Source organism: Dromiciops gliroides, chromosome 6 (assembly GCF_019393635.1).
Source record: "Dromiciops gliroides isolate mDroGli1 chromosome 6, mDroGli1.pri, whole genome shotgun sequence".
NCBI classification, from domain to species: domain Eukaryota; kingdom Metazoa; phylum Chordata; class Mammalia; order Microbiotheria; family Microbiotheriidae; genus Dromiciops; species Dromiciops gliroides.
Genome location: NC_057866.1, coordinates 118481410 through 118501737, shown reverse-complemented (window position 1 = coordinate 118501737; position 20328 = coordinate 118481410). Strand labels below are relative to the sequence as shown.

The window sequence follows — 20328 nt, the reverse complement described above, 5'->3', positions numbered from 1 at the left end:
TAAGAAAATTATTTGGGAGAAATTTCTAGTTAAAACAGACACCTAAAAATTTTCAACTCAAGTTTTAAGATGCCAGCTATCTTGGAAATACAAGCTATATCTGAAGATAGTTATCACTTTTTAGTCCTTTTTAAAGAAATGTTTTTAGTTTTGCAAATTCTTTCTATGTGAGGTGACTAATTTTCTTCTAAGATACCTACAGGCTACATATCTATTACTGTCTTAGGACTTCCTATTAAACTTTTGGTAGGTAGTTCCTGGAAAAGTATCTCCCCCCCCCCCCCCCCCCCCGCAATGAAAAGTATCTTAAGGAGGATATTTTGCCTTAGCCATTAGCATGCTGAGACATATATACATATATATATATAAAAATAATAACTTTGGTGAAATACAATAGTTATTGAAAGGTAATATATAAATATAATATAAAAGTGAAATTCTTTTTTCTCAGTGCTTGTCTTTATCATAGGGAATTTGATATGGAGAATTGCATTGCAATCTCTCCAGTTTTATATTTTTCATTTTCCAGTTGCTCAGTGCTATGAACTAGTGAACTAATCCCAAAGTGATTGGTTAAAGAAATCCAGAAATATGGTAGGAGAAGGTTTGGAGCACTGATTTATTGGGTACCAAACTTACCTGTACAAATTTAGGAAATCTCCTAATTAGGAAAAACAATTTGTTTCTTGACATGATCAGAGAAATTCTGGTATCCAAGAATAGATATTGGATGAGCAGGTGGAATGATATAGTTGCAAGAGCACTGGACTTGGCATCCAAAAGACCTATTTCTACTTAGAAGATCACTGTAATTCCCATAACCCAGGTTTGCCACCTTGAAGTTATTTTTGATGTTTTATTCTTCCTCAGCCTCTATTTTCCATCAGTTTGCACATCTCTGATCCGTCTCCTCTAAATGCTTATAGCTAGAAGCTTAGTTCAGCCCATCATCACTTCTTGCTGAGACTTTCGATAGTTTCCCTGCCACAAGATTCTTCCTTTTTCATTCTATCCTATGCACAGGTGACAAAATGACATTCCTAAAGCACATATCTGACCATGGCACTACCCTGCTGAAAAAGTTCCAATGCTCCCTGTTATTTATAGGATGAAATAGAAACTTCTCTCTTTAACCTTTAAAGCCCTTCACACATCTGGTTCCAACCTACCTTTCCAGGTTTAGTTTATATCATACATTTTGCATTCTAGCCTACTTGCTTCCTTGATATTCCTTGTATATTTACAACATTACATCTACCATACCTAGAACATATTTCTTCCTCACCCCTTGTAGTCTTCAACTCCTTTCACAGTTCATCTCGAGCACCACCTATATAAAGTGTATACTTTAATATTTTGTAAGTATACAAACCTCCAGAAGCCATCTAGTCCAATCCATGTATAAGCTAAGAATTAGTCTACAATGTACCTAGCACGTGGTCATCTGTCTTTTGCTTGAAAGACCTTCAATGAGGGGGAACCCACTAACAACCTAGAAAGGGCATTCCCTGTGTGGAGAGTTCCAATTGTTAGGAGGTTTTTCCTTACATCAAATATAATTGTGCCCCATAACAACATCTACCCGGTGTTTCTAATTACAGTAGAACATCTTCAAACACTTGAAGACATCTGTCATGTTTAGTGCAGGTCTTTTCTTCTTCAGTGTTAATTGTGGGGATTTTTTTTTTCTACTCCTCACTTTTCACTGCTATTAATACCTATCTGGGAGTAATTCTTCCTTATTCCACTTTTATTTCCTGTTTCTGTCTGCATTGGGTTAAGGAATCATTTGATTAAACTAATTGACATTGAGTACCTTCTCTGAAGGCCTTTTCTCCCCAAAAGGAGCATAGGTTTCGTGATACATATTTTGGTTATATAAAGGTCATTTTTTATTGCTTCTGTTTGGAGAATTGAAGTTAATAGAAACCTTACCTCCATATAACTGTAATGTTATTTGTATTTGAAAATTTATACTTCTAGGAATAAAGAAATGTGACTTGTTCATGTTATTTTTATTTTACAAATATGGAAAGAATTTCTATAACAAGAATTATATTACACTAAAATCAGGTTTAGATTAAGAACACAAAAAAATTCAAAAGGTACTTTCGGATATTGAACACCTTTCAATGGGATCATACACATTTAGCACCGATAGGGATTTTAGGGATGATTCTTGTCTGTTGTATTCATTTACTGGATTAAGAAGCTGAAGTATGCAGTGGTCCAAGGTTACACAGTTAGTGGAAGAACTGCTGGCAAAACCTAGGTCTCTTGGAAATGCTCATTCCTTTCCACCATATACTACTTATGATACAGTTCGCAATACAGTACAAGGCACAAATTAAGGGTTTAATGAATAGTAGTTGAATTTAAAATGATTCATTTCACAGAACCTTAATAGATTTTGTTTTTTGTTTTTTTGCGAGGCAATGTGGGTTAAATAACTTGCCCAGGGTCACACAGCTAGCAAGGGTCAAGTGTCTGTGGTCAGATTTGAACTCAGGTCCTCCTGAATCTAGGGCTGGTACTTTATCCACTGCGCCACCTAGCTGCCCCTACCTTAATATATTTTAATGCTTTAATTTCAGTTTTCAAGGTTTTCAGGAACATAACTTTTGAGAAAAAAGAAACAATGATAAATTTGCTTTTTTACTATTTCCTAGTCTTAAAATAAAATGGGGAAAACTTATTCATTTTTATGTAGAAATGTATATATGTGATTGTATGTTTCTTTTGAAAGGCATTGGTCCAGATGGTCACATCGCTTTCAATGAACCAGGATCCAGTTTAGTATCAAGAACAAGATTAAAGACTCTAGCAATGGATACCATTTTGGCAAATGCTAAATATTTTGATGGAGATTTATCAAAAGTGCCAACTATGGCTCTAACAGTTGGTGTGGGGACGGTGATGGATGCTAGAGAAGTAAGCATTCAGATATTTTTTGGTATTTTATCTCTCCTTGGTGTTCTGGTAGTGAGTGACAGTTTTGTTTAACCCTTTGTAATATGTATATTGTTTTTCAGCTTTTAATAACTGACATCTCTTAGAGTCACAAGACCCATTCTTTTCAATTCAACCAAAATAAGTTTTTTGAGTCAATAGGTTTGACTGTTCCTGCTTCTATTTTGAACTAAACTCTTAACTTTGAAGTTGTTATGTGTTTTCAGTAAAATGGTCTTGTTTTTAGAGCCTGTTATGCTGACCAATGATGGCAGAAATGGGATGATAATTAGCATTTGGATTCCTTAGAATAATAAGATACTTTTAGTTCATTCTTTTTGAAGGTCATTTATAGTTATAGAATGATCATCAGCAGAAAAGGAGGCCAGTTCTTTAAACTTTGGATTTCCACTTTCCTTAACTGTCTCTTATTTCCTATAAGTCAGAAGTGAATCTTTGAAATTTACAGTAAGATAGCATTTTGTTTTGTTTTATTTTTGGGTGAGGCAGTTGAGGTTAAGTGACTTGCTCAAGGTCACACAGCTAGTAAGTGTCAAGTGTCTGAGGCCAGATTTGACCTCAGGTCCTCCTGAATCCAGGGCTGGTGCTTTATCCACTGCGCAACCTCCTGCCCCCACTATCTTAGTCTTAATTACCGTTACTATGATTCACTTTCTTTCATCCTTGAATAGTTCTCTTGTACTTCCCCTATTTCTAAATCTAACCAAAGCCTTGTTGATATTCACAATCTTCCTTTTGACAGAACAAACAGAAGGATCAAGTGATGTTGCGAAAATAGTCCCATATTGACTTGGTTTACTATAAATACATGTAAGTCTTTATGGTTCCTCAGCATTCCATTTATTTATCTTATTTACTCCTTAAGGGGAAGGGAAAGAATAATCATTTATATAGTGCCTGCTATGTTCCAGGTACAAATATCTCACTTGATCCTCACAACAACCTTGCAAAATTGGTTCTTCTCTTAGCCCTGTTTCTCCTCTAGGATAATATCTCTTCATTTATCCCTATTTTCTCTTGCATCTTCATTCTTTTACTTCTCGACTCCTACTTATTGTATGCTCAGGTTTCCCCTGTACTATTAGAACCTTCCTTGACCCTGCCTTTTTCATTATAGCTCTGCTCTTCCCTTCATTGCTAAATGTGCTGAAAGGGTATTCTATATATTCTCTTTCTCCATTTTCTCACTACCCTCAATCCCTTGTAATCTGGCTTTTATGAACAAATGCACAATTAAAAATGTGTTACCCTTAGAAATGTGAGATCATTCTTCTTTGCCTTTTGTAGCATTTTAGGCTGCTGTCTCCTTAACCTTTTGCCACCCTCCACTGACTTCCAGTAACATTCTTCTCTCCTGCCTTTCAGAATACTTTACTTAGTACTTCTTCCTATACCTTAAATGTGGTTTCTGCCCCATGTCCTCATCTCTTTTCCCTTTATATTCTTTCCCTTTGGTGGTTTTGTCCACTCTTATAGCTCCCAGAATCTATCTTTAACTTTGACATCTTGTTGAGCTCTAGTCCCACATTTCCAACTTTCTGTTGGATATCTTTATCAGGATATAGTTACCAACTCATTTAATGTATTAAAAGTGAACACATAAACTCCCAAATTTATCCCACCTCCTAAAGTCCTTGTTTCTCTTCATGACACCACTATCCTTTCTGTTACTTAGGCTTAAAACTTTAGACTCATCTTGCCTCTCACGTCTTATAAAGTTGCCTAGTAAGTACTATGTTCTGGAACTGGGGCAAGAGCTTTAACAATCTAGCTTTAGCCCACCTTTCTACCATTATTTCACCTTATTCCTCTTCTCTTGATGTATTTTTCATTCCACCATCATCTAATAACAAATAGCAACAATAGTAATAGCAGCTAGCATTTACATATTGCTTTAATATTTGCAAAGCATTTTAATCTTTTTTGATCCTTACAACAACCCCAGAAGGTAGATGCAATTTTAAGCCTCATTTTACAAATGAATAAACTGCAATTGTATTTATTTTGTAGATAGTCTGTAGATGCTACTTACATACATGTTATATCACCTGATAGAATGTTTCTTGAGGTTACGCTGTTTAATTTTTATCTTGGTATAGTAGGCACTTAATAAATACTTGTGGATTGATTGTGCATTCTGGCCATAGTAGACTGCTAGACATTCTTCAGTATCATCCTGTGCTCATTTTTGTGCATTTGCCATGGATCATTCCCCACAACATAAAATATTCTCCTTCTACACTACCTATTGAAATGCTTGTCCTTTAATGCCTAACTAATGTCCTACTTCTCTTGATGAAATCTTTCCTTTCTTTCCCATTAGCTAGAAGTATTCTTCAGTCTTATTCTTCTCTGAGCAATTATTCCTATGTGTTTCATAATTGAATCATAGTTATTTGCATATGGGTTTTATTATAGGTCTTTTAATCCCTTCCCTTTTGCAGGTTCTTAACAAGTTTTTGTTTCTTCCTTTGTTATTGAGGTGGCATGGTATAAGGAAAAGAACACTCAACCTGACATAATTTAAAACAACTATAGCAACAAAAAATAAACCAAAAACTTAGGCTCACACCCCCCATCTCTGACCCCTTACTACCTATGCAACTGTGGATCATTAATTTAAATTTTGTGAATCTTGTTTTCCGTTTATAACATAGATAAAACTGTGCCAACTACCTCACATTGGTTACTGTGAGGAAATGTTGATGAATATTTGAAGATTAATAATCTTGGTTTTAAGAGATTTTAATACTTTGATTATAGTTGTCAGCTTATTAAGTGTTGACTGAGGCTTTGTTCCTACTATTAGTTCAGGAAATGTTATAGATTTCACAAGCCCTGTTGACCTCTCAATGAATGTGATTTTAAAATTCACTTGAGGGATTTCCTATACATTTTTCATTTACTTCATAGACACTAGTAATTTTAATCAAGATTAGAGAATGTAATTAAAAATCAAGAAATAATTGTCCTTAATGATAGAAGTATATACAGGACTCTGAATTAAGAATTTGTCAATACACTTTTTGACATTAATTCTGGATCTTTAGCTATAAAATACATAACTTATTTATGTTGTCCTACAACTTTTTGCAGTAGATTTGTTTACATTGAGCTCTTTGGGCATTCTTTCAATTCACAACATTTTGACCTTAAAAGTTAGAAAATTTGTTTCTTAATGTTGGTGTGTTTTTGTTTATAAATCTTAGTTTTGTCATAACCAAAAATGTATAACATAACTTCTTGTATATACTTCAGAATATCTTAAAGGAAATCCATACTGGAAGTAGCTATAGTCACACTTATATATTTTTTCTTTTGGCAAGGATTTGGTTCTCAGATTAAGTTCCCAGAAGTCTCATTAACAGAATATTGATTATTTATTTATACTTTTTTTGTTATGTTATCTTTTTACATGTACAGATTTTATAATTACCACATGTTAGATTTCTATACAGATAAAAATATTTTTAAAACTAAGAATTATAAAATGGATACCAATTATTTTTAACATGCCTTCTATTAAGATAGACTAGCAGTGAACTGATTATATATCATATGTTATTGATGTGCTCATAGATTGTATACCAGAGACCAATGTTTGTTATGTGATAAGTTATTTTAATCATTCCCTATTACTTTTTACACTATCTGAATGTGGGCATTATACATCACTGACAGACTAGAGAGAGGGTAGGGTGTTTGTTTATTTTTACATGGCATTGTCTGCCTTTAGAACTTTTTTTTAGCCCCATGCATTGTTTCACAAAACCCCATCATTATCCTAAACAAGGTTTGAGTAATTCTGACAGATACATTTTTTTCAATAGAGTACTGCATCAGAATTTCCTCATTTGTATTTTTTCACATGGTAATAGTTCAAACATATCTTTGTTCACCATTTCTTTCAAATTGAGATGACAGTGTTGTATATATTCAGATGTTTAGATTTTCATGTTGTATAAAAAGACTTCAGTTCACAGATTGTGATTAATAAAATAGATTTTTCTTTTTCTAAAACATGAGGGAAAAGATACTCTGACAGTTCTCCATGTCAACACACAGGCAAAGAGTGAATGAGACCAATGTCCCAGATTTTCTGTTTAAAAGTAAGGCAGATGTACCCACCTAAACTGCAGGTTCCTTAGTTCTTTCTTTTATCTTTAGATAATACAGGCCTTCCAAGGAGTCTCTATCAATTCATTCTTCTTATGAACATTTTGCATTTCTTGATCCTTGTGTACCTGATTAAAAGATTCTTTCTAAATGTCCTTTTATGTATCTTTTTTTTTTTTTTTGATGAGGCAATTGGGGTTAAGTGACTTGCTTAGGGTCACACAGCTAGTAAATGTCAAGTGTTGGAGGCTGGATTTGAACTCAGGTCCTCCTGACACCAGGGCCGGTGCTCTATCCACTGTGCCACCTAGCTGCCCCTATGTATCTTTTTTGTTCCTGTTTTCAAAATAAAAAGATAAAAAGGAGTTTTATATCTCAGTGTTCCAGTGCTCTTCTTTTTAGCCCTATTAAACCTATTGCTGCTTTCCAATATTATGCTTATTCATCTGCCTCAAACAAATTTAGGTAAAATTTTGCCACATTTGTGCAAACTATAGTTTATCTTTATTCCTAAGCCTGATCATCTTTTAAAAAAAATGAATCAATACAATGACTTATTAATTAAACCTGGCACTAAGTAATTTTTCCTCTTTAAACTTAAAAAAATCTTATATTATGAATTTTATTAACAAATATTTCTATATAAAAAGAACACAGGATTGTGTATGAAACCATGAACTAGTTACGATTTGTGTCCCCTTCTGAACGTTTTAGTTTTCTTTTGTGCATTAAATTTCTTTTTCAATCTTGTAATATTAACATTATGAATTCATCACCTTACCTCCAAATAAAAGTTCCCCTAGTAATTGGTGGTGTTTAGTTGTTTCTTTCATGTCTGATTCTTTAAACCCATTTGGGGTTTTCTTGGCAAAGATAACTGAGTAGTATGTCGTTCATTTCCTTCTCTAGTTAATTCTTACAGGTCAGGAAACTGAAGCAGATGGGGTTAAGTGAGTTGCCCAGGGTCATACAGCTAATAATTGTCTGAGCCTGGATTTGAACTCAGGTCTTCCTGACTCCAGGCTGAGCACTTTATTGACTGTGCCACATATCTCCTCCTGGTAATAAATTATAGCAAATTAATTTAACCAGACAAAATGAATAAACACATTGGCCCTATATCGAAATGCATATCTCATTCTGTACTCCAGCTGTACCCCAGCTTATCATCACTTTTTCTGAGAGTTGGGAGGGTGGGGAAGGTTGCTTCATCCATCTTCTGAAGTCATGATTTGTCACTTGCTGAGTTTTAAAGTCTTTTAAATCGATTTTGCTTTAAATTATTGTGGTTTAAATTGTTGAACTAGTTCTGCACATTTCACTATGTATCAGTTCGCATAGGTTTCCCCAAATTTCTCTGAATCCATCATATTCATCATTTGTTAGAACACAATAATATTCAGTCATAAATACCTACTGTGTGCCAGATACTATGCTATTAATTGGTTCTCTTAGGTTTATAGTTTTTCTGATGTTGAACCAACCTTATTATTCCTGATATAAATTCAGCCTAGTCATAGTGAATACTTTTGAAAATATTTCTATAGCCTCTTTGCTAATATTCAGTATTTTACTGGTATTCATTAGAGATTTTGGTCTATAGTTTTCTTCCTTGTAATTTCTTCTCCCTGCAAGACAATTTTGTGTGTGTGTGTGTGTGTGTGTGTGTGTGTGTGTGTGTGTGTGTGTGTGTATGTGTATAAACTTTTAGGAGGCTGATGTAACCTATTGCCAATTACCATTGTCCTATTTAAAACTGTATAGGATCTTCTGGAATTTAATTCACATTATGTGTTTTCCAGGTAATGATTCTCATAACAGGTGCTCATAAAGCATTTGCACTGTACAAGGCAATAGAAGAAGGAGTCAATCATATGTGGACTGTTTCAGCTTTCCAGCAGCATCCTCGAACTATTTTTGTATGTGATGAAGATGCTACTTTAGAATTAAGAGTTAAAACTGTGAAATACTTTAAAGGTGAGCACTGAATTTAAGTTGACTACATATGATTTGTTAATGATATACTTAAATTCTAATATGGCTATGGAATTAAATCCTGCCCTATATTACTGAAAACTGGTATTGTGCTGGCACATTACCTGTTTTCAAGAAGTAAGAATGTCCAAATTGAAATAACAGTGGCTGCTGAATGAATGACTGTTTCTGTTCTCTAATTTTGAAAAAGGACAGCAGTAAGACCTTTTAGTCTGTACTTTTTATTAAGATTTTTTTGTTCATGGCTCAGTTTTACGTATGGCAATTTTAGCCCAAAGTGAAATGATATCGTTTCAGTTATTTTATGTCTATACGGGCCTTTTTCTCTGCTATTTGTCATTGTTTTTACATTTTAGGGTTCTCATCCATTTTGAAAGCTCATGTCAACTCGTTTCCTTAATTTGAATTGACTGTTATGATACAAATGTCATGCCTTCTTTGAAACTTTCATAACCATTGCTGTAGTTCATACATCTAAAATTAAATTTAATGGTGTTTTTTTTTCAACATTCTCTACTAGTCTTAGATGAAAATAAATGAATTGAGCTAAATTACTATTTCAGATATAACTGGGAACTTTCTTGCTTTTGTCTGAGCAGAATTCTTTAAAATAAAAAGAAATCTATATTATTAAATTACACAGTATTTGGATTTGTACAAGAAATTTTTACATGTAAAGAAGGACATGCAAAATAAAAAATACTTTGTGGACCAGTTATTAAAAAATTTCTAGGGAAAATTTTAAAGTAAAGAATCTTCAAACAATGAACATGGGGAATAAAATTTTGAATGTCATATGAGTAAACTTTTAAGTGCAAACTTTTGTAAGAAGTTTTTATTTTTCCCCTTTGTTATACTTTTAACTGCTTAAAAATGGGATGTCTATTTTACTTAGTCTTTTTTATCCACTGTATTTGTTGTAACAGTTAAAAATACTGGATTTCTTAATGCATTTCCTTATGATATTTCTGAGTATAAGAAGAAAAGTTCATTTTAAACACAACTTCCTTCATTTCTCCTAAATTTCATAATAAAACATGACAGTTATGGTAACTTTCATTACTTTTGATTCCCTAATTTACTTGATCCTAAGGATAGAGAAGAGAAAACATCCATTTAGATTGAATATGTTAAATTTCATTAATCTTTTTGCAAGATACAAATGCATCATTGAGAAATCAAAAACATCATTGTAATTAAAAAATGTGTTTGTTGATTGAGTGAACACTACAGTATTGAAATAAAATGGTTTTTGGTCACACTTTTTTCTGACATTTTCCTATTTGTTCCTTCAGATTTCTTCCTAAATAGCATATGACTTGGAAAAAATTTTACAACAGATTTTTTTCTTGACACATTTTTATAGGAACTTGGGCAGTGGCTTTTTACATTGATTGATCGTAAAATACTTACATTTTCAACTTTAGCAAGCATTTATTAGTACCCACTAAGTGCCAAGCATTGTTCTGGGCCCTGGGCATACAAAGACAAAAGCAAAACAGTTCCTGGACTCAAGGATTTTACATCCTAAAGGGGAAAGGGGAAGGGGGGAAAGAAACAAGCATTTTTTTAAGCATCCACTACATGGCAGATCTTGTACCAAATACTTCACAATTATTACCTCATTTGATCCTCACAACAACTCTCTTGGGTAAGTATTTTATCCCCATTTTCCCATTGAGGAAACAGGCATACAGAAGTTGAAGTGACTCACCCAGTGCCACCTAGCCAGTAAGTATCTGAGACTGCATTTGAGCTCTCAGGTCTTCATGACTCCAGGTTCATCACTTTATCCACTCACTGTACCACCTAGAGGGAAGGGAGATCTTTATAGAAAAGTAATTAAAAATAACTTTAAGGTAGAGGATACTTTGTTTCTTTCACAGTACCATTATAGAGGACATTATAGAGTAAAGTATGAGGAGCACAGAGGAAGGTTGCCCTCGAATTTCTTAGTGTACCCAAGCTTACCCAAATCACCTCAGTAGAATTGAAATTGTACTGGTCTTAAGGTAGCAGCAAGAAGGCAAAGTCGTCACTTTGCATTGGCATCAAACTGCTTTTAACTGTTTGTAGTTGATATAAGGAACTAAGATAATTCAGTTTAATGTAAGGGACTAACATAATTCAATTTATTATTTTTTTTTTAAAAAAAGCAAAAACATAGAGATGCGCTACCCAATTGGAATATCAAATGGACATTGTATGAGAGTCCTTAATTAAGGTGAATTTTTTTCATTTTACATAGATAATATTTAACTATGATAACATGCCATTATTATTAAATCCTTAGTACTTGTTTATTTTGTATAAAGTTAGTATCATTTTTTATTTGCAATTGTTAAATATTTTAGTGATAAGCTTAATGGTACCTTAGTTATCTATCATTCCTCAGGTAGTGATTGAAGCCTTTTTAGTATTAGCTACTATGCCTGTCACTGTAAAGGATACAAATATATGTAAGAAACAGAAAGTGTCAATACAGGCACCTTCTAATTTATTAATAGGCATTATTATTTGGAAGTTAAGTACAGGTTTTTTATTTATTGCTTTTTAAATTTATATTGTAGAACATTAGAGCCAGAATGTTTGAGGGAAAATACTTATTTTTTTTCGGTGGGGCCATGGGGGTTAAGTGACTTGCCCAGAGTCACACAGCTAGTAAGTGTCAAGTGTCTGAGGCCAGATTTGAACTCAGGTCCTCCTGAATCCAGGGCTGGTGCTTTATCTACTGTGACAACTAGCTGCCCCCAAAAAATAAATCTTAATTAAGCACCTATTATGTGACAGGTTCTGTTCTGTTTATTCTTTTCCAAAATGAAACTGCTACTCCAGGAGTTCTCTTAACAGTAGAGACAACATATATTTAAGTCCATGCAGTAAGTCAAAGTAACATGTCTATACAAAATAAATACAAGGCACAAAAGGGAGGGCACTAGGAGGCAGAGAATCAGGAAAGCCTTCATGTAGAACATGGTGCTTAAGAAGAATGAAAGGAAGGATTTCAAAGTCAGAAGTGAAGAGGGGAGTGGATTCTAGACATGAGAAACAACAGTGGAAAAAAGTTAGGGAGACAGGAGATGAAGTGTCATGTGAGGAATTCTAAAAAGAATAGTGACTAGAATGTAGAATGCAGAAAGGAGATTAACACCTAATAAAACAATGGCCAGGTTGTCAAGCACTTTGTCAATTAAAGCAGTTTATATTTGTTTCTAGAGGCAAAAAGGGGTCACTGGTATTTTGAGCAGAAGTGCCACAATCAGTGTCACTTAGAGATAATCTCTTTGGCCAGTTATATTTAGAATGGCGTGGAGAGGGGAGAGACTTGAGAAAATGAAGCCATTTAAGGGAGCTGTTGCTTAGTGACACACCTGATCTAACGTCATCATTATGACTAAAGGCATTGGAAGTGAAAGATGTGGGACTAGAAATGAAAAGATTTGGTAACTGAATGGATATATGGGAAGAGAGGGAAAGGCTTCAAGAACTTCAAGGTTTTGAACTTGGAAGCCTGGATAGATGGTGGTATCCTTGAAAGAGAAGGTTGGAAAAGGGGTGGGTTTTGGGGGGAAGGCAAGTCTGCTTTGGATCTTTTGATTCAGAAATGTCTATGGGACCTTTCTTTTATCAGGCCCAAAAAGGCTTGTTGATTTGCTTAAGGAACTATAGGATCCAGATTTCCAAATTCCTAGCACACTTTCCATTATACTATGCTGCCTTTATACCTATAGAAATGTTACAGATCTCTTCCTTGAAATAAAACAAAGGAATAAAAATAGAATACTGGTTTGTTAGCTATTGTTATTATAATGTGTGTTAGTTTTGTTAATGAGGGTTTTGTTGTATTTACATAGATGATATCTTCTACAGCTTTCACCAGAATCTTTCTGATTATTCATTGTGGCATGAAAGTGATCCTGGATGACAAGGTTTGACAGATCCTAATGATCTAGAAAGTGTAGAATCATCACTACTTTTAAAAATCTGTTATGACCTAGCTAAATTTGGAAATGTTCATCACCTGAGCAATTAAAACCAGGCTAAGGTTTGAGTTTTAGGCTAAGGCCCAGTAGGGTATGGATTTTCATTAGGTCATTAAGGGCAGCTAGGTGGCGCAGTGAATAGAGCACCAGCCCTGGAGTCAGGAGGACTTGAGTACAAATGTGGCCTCAGACATTTAACACTAGCTGTGTGACCTTGGGCAAGTCACTTAACCCCAATTGCCTCACCAAAAAAATAATAAATTAATTTTTAAAAAAGGTCATTAAAATATTGACATTTCTACCAAAGACTACAAATGAAGATTAAATCCATTTTGAACAATGGCTTTTGGGACATACAGTGATAATTCCTATAGAAACTACAGAGTTTCAATTTGAAAAGATACCAGAGCTTTTCCATCACTAAAAAAAGCCCCACCCTCATACATAGAATTTTTTAGTTCTAACATAAATATCTAATATCTCAGTAGCATTCCTTTAGAGATTTATAATTCCTACACTGTCTAGGGGAATTTTTTTTCATGAAATAAGAACAGGATATAAAAAGGACAGGAGTCAAGAACAATGCTAAAACTATAATCACTTGTATCAGAGCCAGAAACCAAAAAACCTAATTACTTTTAAATGCCTTCGTATTGATAAGCTTGGCTCTAGGAATTTTTTAGAGTTCTTCTAAAGAAGTACTTTTTCATTTTACATCTAGCTAAGCAAAATAAGCTAGGTACACAAATGACATGACAAATCAAATGATGTTTTAGGTTCTTAAAGCTCTATTTTCTTCTGTGCAAACCAGAAGCAGTATTGAAAATGTACATTGTCATAGTTTTCCATATCACACTATTTGTGTAAAGGACATTTGGTTGTCAACGAAAAATTTCCATGAATTAACATTCTATCAACACAAATGATAACTAATTGATATTCTTAATGGCAACCTTGATATGCTCTAACATCCATAAGTGCCTTCTAAAGTCATTTAAGAAAATTTAAATTATGTTCAGTATAGTTTTAGTCTTAAATGATTCTGTTCCATTCTAATTTTTTGGAAAATTGTGATTCATGTATGAGACATTTTCTAGATTAATGATTATCTGGAACACCATGATGTCTTCCAAATATGCTAGAATTCAAAGCTTATATATATTTTTCATTTTATGTAAGTTAATGGTATTTTATTTTGATTTGTTTTTTTGGGGGGGGGCAATGAGAGTTAAGTGACTTGCCCAGGGTCACTAATGTCTAGTGTCTGAGCCCAGATTTGAACTTAGGTTCTTCTGAATCCAGGGCTGGTGCTTTATCCACTGTGCCACCTAGCTGCCCCCTGATGTAGTTATTTTCAAAAATTTTTTTTTTTTGCCACTTGATGGTATTTAATTCATCTTTTGGGGGGGGGGGGCGGGGGAAGGGCAGGCCAGTAAGGGTTAAGTGACTTGCCCAGGGTCACATAGCTAGTAAATGTCAAGTGTCTGAGACTGGATTTGAATTCAGGTCCTCCTGAGTCCAGGGGTGGTGCTTTATCCACTGTGCCACGTAGCTGCCCCCTCTTAACCCATCTTTTAAAGAAAAAGCAATTGGTTTTGATCTTATTTCACATATAGTTCCCAAACGTCAGATAAAAAGAATTTAATATTGTGATGTTCCTGAGGGATTTTTACCTATTTAATTGCTTCTTTCCCTAATAGCTATAAATAAGTCATATGGCTTATTTCTTTTAGTTGTTACCTACATGCTTACAGCATGAAGATCTCACCCTCAGTTTTATTTAAGGAAGGGCTAACTGAGTATACACACTGAGATTTAAATGTTGATGATGTCCCCTAGTATGAGGGCAGGAGTTTGGAAGGAAAGAAAGTGGTTAGCTGCAAAGGGAAGGAGAATAACCTGAGGGTCACTATATACAATATGATAAAAATTTGAAAATTTGACAGTAGACGGTAGTTTCATTAAACAACTGTTGCTTCTCACAATTGTTCCTCTTTGTGGATTTAATTCTTGAGAGCTTCCCATCATTCTTTGGGCTTATTTTACCTGTAGAATTTTAGTCCATGGTATCCCTTCCTAGCTCTCTTCTTGCTGAACTCTGCTTTTAGCAGAGAGAATTTCAGCATATGTTCAGATAATTAGTACCTAAACTAATAGGTTACTAAAGTTTTTGTTAACACATTTCTAAGACTTCAGACTTAATTTGACAAATGAGGTAAGAGTATACTTGATGAATTCAGATATTCTCATGAAAATTTTATTTAAAATGTGTTTGGGGGCAGCTAGGTGGCGCAGTGGAAAAAGCACTGAACCTTTGGGAATTTGCTTCTTCCCCACTTTGGGCACATGGCAGACTGTGATAAGCTTTCCACTTACCCCTAACACAAATTCTCAGATGGAGTTGTGTCAGTAGTTCTCAAGGTTACCATGATTTCTACTCCCAGTAATTCTGCCTTCTTATTGATTTCCTCATTGGTTCTTCTACCTTATACAGCATGAAATTATGAAAATAGGTCTGTGGGTTATTAGCCACTCTGCTTTTAGCAGAGAAAATTTCAGCATATGTTCAGATAATTAATACCTAAACTAACAGGTTACTAAAGTTTTTGTTAACACATTTTTAAGACTTCAGACCTAATTTGACAAATGAGGTAAGAGTATACTTGATGAATTCAGATATTCTCATGAAAATTTTACTTAAAATGTGTTTGGGGGCAGCTAGGTGGTGCAGTGGATAAAGCACCAGCCCTGGATTCAGGAGGACCTGAGTTCAAATCCAGCCTCAGACACTTGACACTTACTAGCTGTGTGACCCTGGGCAAGTCACTTAACCTTTATTGCCTTGGGGGGGGGGAATAAAATAAAAATTAAATATTTTTAATGTGCTCAGTTTACAAGGAACAACTAAATGTTTTATGCTTAAATGCAGGGATATAGCAAATATGTGTTCAGAACTAAGTATTTACAAAGAGGCAATTGTTTGTGATTGGTTTGTAGAGTCCCATATCCGTTGCATACTGGGAACGCACCTATATTGCAGCATGTATCTTCCAACTTTGATCCAGATTTCCACAAAAGGAGAAAAGTCAGTTCAGTTCATTAAACATTTTGAGCTGTGGGAGAGTTTCATGGAAGATGGAAGTGAGAGCTTTAGAGTTCAGTCTGAGAAGAAGAGAAATATTTTCCAAGTGTGTGTGAAGGGAAACCTATCCAAACATTTGGGTCAGCCTCTAAATAGAGAAAGTGAAATAAAGAAGAAATCTAATCATGGCAGAAACCAGAAATATATTTGAAAACATTTCAAACCAATTCATTCAAGTAGTTTAAGCATTTCCCTCTTTTCTGTTTATTTATATGTGTATATATGTATGTGTACATGTAGACACATCTATATCTTACATATACAGATATAAATGACTAATTTACTTTGACAAATACTTTTTTCCCCAGAGACAGTGTTCAGCTCCTGTCTGAATTATCAAAGAATTCATGTTATCCCAGTTTATAAAATTTTTCTATATGAGATACAGAATCACTCAAGAATCATTTGATATTAATGTGGGGGTGGAGGGGATTAAGTATATGAAGAATGCCTATTGTCTAGATGTATAGTTAGATAAGCCATCTGTCAGCAAGTATATTTTGGCCAGTGCCAATGGAAAATGAACTAAACAGGAGGAAGAGAGCAGGCCTACAAATGTGTGATATGCACAAGAGGGTTACAAAAAATTAGTAACTAGGAATTAGTTGCACATGGGACAATACCATGAAGGAAGTCTTAAGTAGAAAAGATAGGTTGATCATAAAATGAGAACAAAGGATAAAATTTGGGCATTCCTTTGTACTTCACTGATGCACCCAGCATGTTGGGTTGAATCCTCTATGAATGATTTATGGGAAGTCATGAACACAATTTGCTAAGGATGAGAAGGCATGGCTAAATTGTGAAGTATACAGCTGAAGATATCATCTACACTGATAAGATGCCTACATATGTATACACATACATGTACTTATATTGCTTTAAGGTTTGCAAAGCACTTTACAAATATCTAATTTGATTCTCCCAACCTGTAAAGTAGGTGCTATTCTTATATGTATTTTATAGATGAGATAACTGAGGCAGACAAGTTAAGTACATTACTTAGGGTCACATGCTAGAAATTGACTATTTCTACATTTGAACTCAGGTCTTCCTGCACCAGCAGTCTGTTTACTGCATCACCAAGCTGCCTCCACTGTGAATGCTATTAATACCAAAGTTTTATATCCTGTAGATAGTGAAGAAACGTTGAAGGTTCCTGAGCAAGAAAGCAACATAATCATATACCCATCAGTGCCTTAAGAAAATTGCTTTGGTGTGTAAAGGAAATAAGGGTTAATGCTATTTGTCTCCCACACCTACCTCCAGTTTTTTTTTTTTTAATGTTGTCCTAACTTGTTTTTCTTTGTTTTGGGGGGTGTCTGAGGCTGGATTTGAACTAAGGTACTCCTGACTCCAGGGCCAGTGCTCTATCCACTGCGCCATCTAGCTGCCCCCATATATACTCTTAAAGAGAGTTGCCTGGAGTACTTTGAGGTTAAGTGATATCCAGCATCACTAAGTTATTATGTATTCAAATCCCAGGTCTTTGTGGTTCTGAGGCTCACTCTATTCACTGTGCCTATTCCTACTCCCATTACAAAGAAGTGCATCCAACATATTTGAAAATATTTAATATCACTTAAGTTTAAACATTTACTTTTATTCCTAACCATGTCATTAATTTTCATAAGCCCCCTTTCATAGCAAATTAAAGGTTAATGTCTATTTTAAATTATAACTTCAAAGTTACTGAATTAGGTCTCCAAGGACCTAATTTTTTTTTAGTGAATTAATGTAATTTTGTAGGCATGTGCAGATATTGCTAGTTTCAAATATTTAGTTATAAGAAAAATAGTAATTTATCAGTCTGTCTTACTAGACATTGTCAGACATTTTGGGGGAGAACTTATGGTATTTTATAATGGCAGTAACATGCACTAGAATCACAGTTATCACCAGTTGCCTTATTGTATTAATCACTTACCTTAAAAGTACTAAAATTTGTCATATTAAAATGTAAATTTGCTATAAATCAAGTCACTTTGAATTGCCTTATTTAAACTATTGCATTTAGCGACTTTTTTTGGGGGGGGGGAGGCAATTGGGGTTAAGTGACTTGCCCAAGGTCACACAGCTAGTAAGTGTCAAGTGTCTGAGGCCAGATTTGAACTCAGGTCCTCCTGAATCCAGGGCTGGTGCTCTATCCACTGCACCACCTAGCTGCCCCTATTTTGGTATTTCTTACCAAAACTTTTATCTTCCATGACCATCTAGCTTAGTGCTCTGCAGTATCTAATAAATTTTGCTAAATGAACTGAATGTTGAGGATAGGGAAGCCCCATCTTCTGCATTTCTTTTATCTTTCATACCTCAGTGCTAGGTTTGAATATTCACTAAATAAGGCTTCCTGAAATGCTGTGTAGGGAAAAAAACCCCCACAAAACTCTCTGGATTGGATTTTTTATTTCAAGCAGAAACTAATCTTGCTAATTTTTTTTCCTTACCACACTCACTTGAATGTTTTGTTTGTATTAATTGGCCATTGTGATGTACCTGCTGTACCTCTTTATATTAAAATTGAAGTCAGATATAGGTAAAAATTACTGATAAAGGAAGGGATAATACTTCCTATGAGCTAGGCACTGCGGTAAGCACTTTTGCAAATATCTCATTTGATAACCTAAATACAACTAGAACTGTGGTTTGTTTGTTTTTTCTCCTTTAAGGTTTAATGCATGTGCACAATAAACTTGTGGACCCACTGTACAGTATGAAAGAAGAAAACTGAAGGATTGAGGCGAAATTCTCCTTGAATGAACTGAACAACATTTTTATAGGTAGTGAACTAAATTTCTTGCTATGCAATGTGCTAAAATAAAACACAGAATTTAGAGGATTGTAACTTAAAGGTCTGGTATCTATACATTGTTAAACATTCCATGTGAGAGAACTTCAGTCCATTTTCCCACTATTTAAAGCTTTGAAGAGAGCTTTCAAAACAATTCATTAAAAACATAGACACTGCAAATCAAAAATTAAAGTCTGCCTAATTTAGAATATAATTTAAGAAAACAAGGATTTTGTAAGTCATTTATCCTTCATTCTTTGACTATTGAAATTTATTTGATTTTTTTTTTTCAATACTCTACTGACCTGTCAGTTAAAAGTAGCTGCACAATCCTTAATTTGGGGAAAGCTGTGTTTACATCTATGTATTTCACACAAGCTTTTGCACATGGTTGCCTTAAAAGCATTGTACTACAGTAGCATTTGGGCATTTCAAGTCCCATTACATTCTGCTGGTAAAAGAACCTAATTTGATATGAGAAGACAGTGCCTATACAGTTTCCTTCCTTTAGAAAAGCATCTTTACATGCATGTGTTTTATGCAGCTTCTGCAACAGCACTTTAAAAAGTGTGCTTTCATCTACTTCTTCAGGTTCATGCTTTTAGTTAAGTACTTCCTTTGGCAATTGGGATCTTTATACCCAAGAAACATTTTTTTAAAAAGATTGTTAAACTGTATCAATGATTAGTTTAATTCATAATAAATCATTATGGCTAAAAGGACAGACATGTATAAAATGAATTACATAGAATCTGTTTTGCATTACAATAGCAACTTGTATCATTTATTATTACTCTGTGAGCTCAAATATTAGGATCATTTTCTAACTTGAACTTAAAGCTTGTAATGTGTAACCCTTTATAAATTTTACTTCCAGAAGATGATTGAAAAGAAATAAATATGCTCTGGATACATTCCAAGTATTAAATCATAATTCTTAATAGTCCTGGTGAATTTGCATTTATTTTTCAGGTCTTTTACATGAATACACTGAGGACTATTTGAGATGATTTGTTTCAGTCTTTTATTTTTAAATTGTTTACTCAACCTATTAGAAACCCATCTGGTAAGTAAAATTGCTTCAGCTAGAATGAATTGTCTATATGATAGAAATACATTACAACTTACAAATAACTAGGATCGTAAAATATAGGGATATATGTTGATACACAGGAGAGACACCAATAGGAATCGAAAACCAAGTATTTTGTTTAAACCCCAGACAGGCTTAGAAATCTATTAAAGGGGGGCAGCTAGGTGGTGCAGTGGATAAAGCACTGGCCCTGAATTCAGGAGGACCTGAGTTCAAATCCGGCCTCAGACACTTACTA

The 20328-nt window shown here is 34.3% G+C and overlaps 1 protein-coding gene across 2 annotated transcripts in view; it reads left to right on the top strand.

The window, feature by feature from the left end:
- Positions 1-20284, top strand: part of GNPDA2 (glucosamine-6-phosphate deaminase 2) — a 30276-nt gene extending 9992 nt beyond the window's left edge. The window contains exons 5-8 of one of the 2 annotated variants that reach the window (XR_006353577.1): positions 2747-2931; positions 8889-9063; positions 11238-11305; positions 18876-20284. Coding sequence is in view for 1 of the 2 variants with exons in the window: in XM_043971076.1 (XP_043827011.1) it covers positions 2747-2931; positions 8889-9063; positions 18876-18937 (422 nt within the window). In the remaining variant the exon portion in view is untranslated. The remainder of the gene's footprint in view (positions 1-2746; positions 2932-8888; positions 9064-11237; positions 11306-18875) is intronic. The other variant, XM_043971076.1, reaches the window with a different exon arrangement.
- The last annotated feature ends 44 nt before the right edge of the window (positions 20285-20328 follow it).